Source organism: Pediculus humanus, genomic scaffold, assembly GCF_000006295.1.
Source record: "Pediculus humanus corporis 1103172107481 genomic scaffold, whole genome shotgun sequence".
Classification (NCBI taxonomy): Eukaryota; Metazoa; Arthropoda; class Insecta; order Psocodea; family Pediculidae; genus Pediculus; species Pediculus humanus.
The window spans coordinates 19,284-25,818 of record NW_002987098.1 but is presented as its reverse complement, the minus strand read 5'-3'; the positions used below and the strand labels follow the sequence as shown (position 1 = coordinate 25,818).

At 24.3% G+C, this 6,535-nt stretch overlaps 1 protein-coding gene across 1 annotated transcript in view; it reads right to left on the bottom strand.

Moving 5' to 3' along the window:
• Positions 1 to 6,535, bottom strand: part of Phum_PHUM135880 (spire, putative) — a gene marked incomplete at both ends in the record, with an annotated part of 17,063 nt that overhangs the window by 4,298 nt on the left and 6,230 nt on the right. Inside the window, 5 exons of the mRNA XM_002424501.1 lie at positions 2,137 to 2,257; positions 2,366 to 2,608; positions 2,918 to 3,112; positions 3,217 to 3,335; positions 3,413 to 3,533. Of these exons, the coding sequence (XP_002424546.1) occupies positions 2,137 to 2,257; positions 2,366 to 2,608; positions 2,918 to 3,112; positions 3,217 to 3,335; positions 3,413 to 3,533 (799 nt within the window). The remainder of the gene's footprint in view (positions 1 to 2,136; positions 2,258 to 2,365; positions 2,609 to 2,917; positions 3,113 to 3,216; positions 3,336 to 3,412; positions 3,534 to 6,535) is intronic.

Sequence of the window (6,535 nt, the reverse complement as noted above, 5' to 3'; positions counted from 1 at the left end):
GAGAGAGAGAGAGAGAGAGAGAGAGAAAGAGAGAGAGAGAAAGAGAGAGAGAGAGAAAGAGAGAGAGAGAGAAAATGATTCAACATTCGAAATTAATAAATTTTTTTTTTTTTTTCGACGAATGCAATTAACTTCATAACTTCCTTGATTTTATTATTAATAATAATAATAATAATAATAATAAACCTCTAATAAATATTCAAATCGATTAATTAAAAAATTATTATTATTATTATTATTATTATTATTACTATTAATCCCTAAAATAATTTTACATTTTCACTTTGGATTCGTGATTGAATGATTGAGTGAGTGAGTGCGGGTGTACTCTCTCTCTCTCTCTCTCTCTCTCTCTCTCTCTCTCTCTCTTCTTATCGTAGAAATCAATTAATACACAATAATGTTGTTACACCCCCCCCCCCCCCCCGCGAACGTTTTGAAAAGTGAAACTAAACTATTATTATCAAACTCTTATTATTCTTCTTTATGTTAATTTATTATTTAATAATAATAATAATGAAAGGTAAATTTTTAGGCCCCCCCAAATCTCCATTTTAAAAATATTTAAATTATTTAGGGGCGTATTTTTTTTTTTTTCACGTGAGAAAATATTTATTTTTAATAAAAAATTATTATCACGTATCGAAAAAAAAAAAAAACGTTATTTATTTATTTATTTATCTATCTATTTGTTTATGTTATGAATTGTTAATAACCGAGAGAGAGAGAAAAAAATAAATAAATAAATAAAATTTTTTTTTTATTTAGATTTTCGAGAAAAAAAATTTATTTAATGCGAAATGGATAAAACAAAATTAAATCATAATTATTTACGCGTATTTAAACGATAAAAAAGGATTTAATTTTGATTTTATTTTTTTCAAATAACTCAACTTTTGCATTAGAAACGCGTAAAAAATTGAAAATAGTAATAATAATAATAATGATAATAATAATAATAATAATAATAATAATAATAATAATAATAATAATAATAATAATAATAATAATAATAAAACAAATCGTGCGCGTAATTTTAAATATTAAATTAAACGGTTTTTTTCTCTTTTTTATAAATTATTTTTATTTAAAATAAAAAAAAAATTCGTTATAAATTTTCGAAAGAATTCCCGTTTTTAACGTTCCCATTTTCCCAGAGAGGAGATTTCAAAATGTTTGCAATATTATTATTAATATTATTATTATTAATATTATTATTATTAATTACTAACTTTGATTTTTTTTAAAAACACGATGAAAAAAAATTTCGAAAAAAAAAAAATTTTTTTTTAAATACCTTCGACGCCATTTTCTTCAGAAATAATCCTCATGGCACAATAAAAAAAAAAGAATTTAATTTAAAAAAAAAAAAAAACTCATAACTCCGAACGAGTAAAAAGTTCCAACGTTACTACTTCTCACTTCACGATCCAACTAACGAATAATTCTCCCCACGCTAAATTAGCAGACGATACCAGTCCGCCGCCATTTTGTTTATTTTAAAATACTCGCCGCCATTTTGTTTTTTTTTTTTTCCTCGTTATAAAACAATTCCAAGGAAAAAAAAAAACAAAAAAGTACGCATTTTGGGGTTAGGGTAACAAAAAAAAAAAAAAAAAAAAAAAAAAAAACCACACTCATTAAATTATTTACACGGCCATTTTTCTTTTTTTTTTTTTAAAAAAAATAAATGTAATTTTTCTTATCGCATTTTTGTATGACGTCATAAAAATAAAGACTTGTTACGTAATTCTATAACGTAAATCTAAATAAAAATTTTCCCAACGAATAAAAAACGATTTGAAGTTTTTTTTTTTTTTTTTTTTTTAAATTAATAAATAAACAAACAAATAAATTGTTATCGTAAATTTAAAAATATTTTTTTAAAAAGTTTTTTTTTTCAAAATTTAATTAACCGTTACAAGAAAACGTTGATTGAATTGAATGAAAAAATGTTTCGATATAAAATTAAAAGATGGCGCTGCAATACAATAACAAGCAACGCAACGCAACCGTTATTAACTACCATTTCATTCGAATCATTCATTTGTTTTTTTTTTTTTTTAATTTTTTTTTTTTGGGGGGGGGGTTTTCCTTGTGAATTTTATTATAATAAAAATAAAATACATGTCTTACCTTTTTTCTTAATCGGACTCAATGATGGTCTAAGTGTTTGACCCTGTTTAATTGAATCCAACAACATTTCCCGAGGAGTTGAGGGACGACTAATTGCGGGTCTTAACTTTCTTTCCGAAGCCTAAAAATTAAAATTTTTTTTTTTTTTAATATTAACAAACAACAACACGTGCTCGATTCTCTTTGATTTTATTTAAATTTAAAAAAAAAAAATTGTTTTTTCACTCACCTTTTTCAGCGGAGGTCTCGATCTTATGAATTCCAATATAATTGCATGAGCATCTTTTTTAACCTTGTGAGGAATGTCACCATCGACCATTATTTTATTTAATTTATACCTTCTGGACCTTATGTCGTCCATTAAAATTTCGTACGGAGTTAATTCAAACTCAATCGGAGTCCTGTTGTAATCAACTTTTTTTAATTTAACCCCATTCCTAAGTTCCCTTATCACTTGCACCCATAATCTGGCCTGTAATAATAAATTCAAATAAAAAAAAAAAACCAATTAAGTATTAAACTTTAAATAATAATAATCATTATTATTGAACCTGTGTGGTGCAAAAGCAGAAAACCTACTTGAATTGCTTGCCAGATCCTTAAATTTGTCTAATATGGAGAATAATAAAAAATATTAGTCAATAAGAAATCTTTTATTATTTATTTTTTATCCTCAGTTATTGTAAAATTTATTTTTTGAATGAAAAATTATTACGAGGGTTTTGTTATAAGACTATGAAATAAAGTAATAATAATAATAATAATAATAAAAATAATTTACCCAATCAGAAAATTCCAATTGATCCAATTCTTTCGAAGTAGTTTCAGTCTTAGTTTTAAGTTCATCCGTGCCTTGAGATACCTTTTCCAGAAAAGTTGATAATTCTAATGCTTCTGCAACAAGGGCTCTGATAACGGCTCTATAATGTGCGTCAGCTTGTTGTGATGTCGGTTTACCCAATCTCTCCATGCAATGCTTCAATGAAAATAATAATAATATTAATAATAATAATAATAATTTCCCGCCATTTAATATTTAAAAAAAAAAAAAAAAAAAAGTCAATTTTCATTAAAACTCACTTTAATGACTAAATCAAAAGTTGCTAATCGCATGGAAAGACTAGGATCTTCATCGTTATCACCAGAATCTCTTTCGATTCCTTCATCGTCTGTTTCTTGATGGATATTCGGATTTTCATCTAAAAAATTAATAATAATAATAATTTTATTATTTATATATATATTCCCCCTCCCTTGAAAATTTTCACTCACTCACCCTCAGCAGACGTCATTAGATCAATTAATCGATCGAGATCCGGACTAAGATTTTTTTCTTCGTATTCTTGAAGTCCATAATCAAGAGCTCTCCATATAATGGTACCGAGACAAAAGAGAAGCTGGAAAAAAAAAACAAAAAAGAGCGTTAATTTAATTTAATTTATTATTATTATTATTATTATTATGTTAAATAATTCCATTAACGTATTTTTAAATAATGGATATTTCTTTGGACAGGTTTGATTCATAACATATTTTTTTTTTGTAATTTTTCGACGGACGAGGTCACGAGTTCAGGTACGATGTTTTGCCTTATTTTTTTTTTTTTTTTGTTATTCGGTTTATTTAGCCTGGGGCAGATTCACATGGACTTATGAGGTCCGATGTTGAAAGTGACACGAAGAATCCCGACAAAACCCGGGTTCACCTGTTATGATAGAATGCCCCTAGTAGTATTAGTACTAGTACCTGTCTAATCAAAAATTATTTCCAGTTTTTTTTTTTTTATCTTTTATCAATCATATAATCTATGATAGTGTGTTTCGTAGTTGGCCATCTGTCGTACAAATGAGTCGTTGTCGCACCTTTAATATTTTCCTTAACAAATGTATATATATATAATAAATAAAAAAACCTGTTATTTAAAAGCCTATATTTACGGTTATTAAAATTTTTTTTTTATTTTTTTAAATTTGTAAAAGCCATTTGAACCTAAAATATAATATTAAGTGCATTTAGGATTAATAATAAACCTGTTCGTTTTAAATTAAAAAAAAAAAAAGTTTAATTAATCACTTCGTTTTATTTTAATTGCACTGCATTAACGTAAAAATGAAAATTATGAGTTGAAAATGACAGTTTTAAACAAAAAGAAAATTTTCTTTTTCTTTTCGAAAACATGCAATCGAATCATATATATACAATCATAATAATAATAATAATAATAATAATAATAATAATAAATTTATTATCTATTCAAAGTCAAAAAAAACTTTAAAGAGAAAAACCGATACAAAAGTTGGGTCGACTTTGATTTAAACACGAATTTTTTTTTTTTTTTTTTGAAAAAATCATAAAAAAAAAACTTATTATGTCATTAAAGAGAAATTTAATGCTTTACAACCACAAAGGTATAATAAGGTATAATTAAATTTAATAATGATTGCTAAGGAGGAGAGAGAGAGAGAGAGAGAGAGAAAAAAAAAAGTAAAAGGTGATAAAAAGTAACGAAAAATGAAAAAAACGAGTAAATTACATTTAAAAAAATTTTTTTTTTTTTTTTTTAAATGAATTTGATTAGAAAAAATAATAATTGTATTGTGTGCGCGTGCGCGTGTTTGCAAAATAAAAATAAAAATATTTATAATTTTATGACAATAATAATAATAATAAACAAGTTCAAAATTTAAATATATAAGTAAATAAATAAATAAATAAATAATTTTATTTAGAAAGTTTTCATAATACATATACATATATACATAAACGTATATTTTTATTAGCTGAATCATAGTTTCTACATAAAAAAATTTCTACGATCAAAGGCCAAATAAAGTTTCATGAATAATAACAATAATTTAATATAATTAAATATTATTATTATTATTATTATTATTTCCATTCAGGTATTAAATTCCAATATTCAAATCAAATTTATAATGATAATATAAAGAGAATTTTTCAGTCAATTATTTTCCCTTCCACCACCCTTTTTCTTATTTACTAGAAAGTACCAATTTTTTTTCTCCTCCTCCTCCCTACCTCCCCCATCCACCCCCGCATACGATGGAAAAGTTAAAAATATTTATGTCAATAAAATAGTTTTTTTTAATGATAATAATACTTTTGGTTTTTCGCAAGACTGTCAAAAGTCTCTCATTTTTTTTATTATTATTATTATTTTTTTAGCATTTTCATTTCCCATTTTTTTTTTTTTTTAATTTCTCTCTTACAAACCGAATAAGTAGTAATAATAATAATAATAATAATGATAATAATAAACTTCATTATTTATTGTATCAAAACTATAAAAAAAATATAAATTAAAATAATTTTTTCACATGAAATTTCTAGAACAGTCGTACATACACATACATCTTTTGTTTTATTTTTTTTTTTAATAATAACTTTAATAAGTGAAAGATAAAAGAAAGAAAGAAAGAAAACAATGGATGAGAAAATTAAAACTTCCGGTTATTATTATTATTATTATTATTAATTCTTAAACGATTTAAGTTAAACAAAAAAAAAAAAAAATTTTTTTATTTAATAAAGTTGAGTCCATTTTCCTTTTTTTTTCAACCTCAAACACAAAAGTTTGCTTTTGCTTCATACTCCCTATATTAATAATTATACACTCTGATACCCTGATAATAATAATAATAATAATGTTGCAAACGTCCAAAAAAAAAAAAAAAAAAAAACAAGACACACGAAAAAAAAAAAAATAAGATGTGAAGTATTAACCGCTATAATAAATTCTACAAGTTTTTTTTTATTAAAATCTTTCTCTCTCTCTCTCTTATGTGAGAGATTTTTACTGTTTCGGACGAGTAAACTTTCATGGGTGAACCCTAAAGAAACTTACACACACACCTGAAACTTTCTCTTATTCAACAACTTCCGGCATGAATTTCTTCCTCCGCAACAACCACTGTCATCATCATCATCATCATCATTCTCATCATCATTCTCACCACTTTTTTATTTTTCCTAAGGATATGAAAACTTAAATGCAACCGTATTATATAATAATAATAATAATGGTAAATTCGTATCGGGTGTGCGCGTGCGTGTGTGCATGCTTATTCGATATACAATAAAATTAAAGTTTATATTAAAAAAAAGAGAAAAAAGTATTACGATTTGAAAAAAATTTAAATGAGTTATCAAACAATTTTTTTTTTTTTTTTTTTTGACATGTAAGAAAATAAAATTAATTTCCTCCAAATTCAAAATGGATATGCCATTTATCAAATTATTATTAATAAAAAAAAAAAAAAAAAGAAAGAGAGAGAGAAAGATAGAAAGATGACAGTGAAAGCGAGTTGAAATATTTTAAGGATTCGCTAAAAAAAAAAAAAAAAATCTTTATAAAAAGATAAAGAAAAAAAAAAAAAAA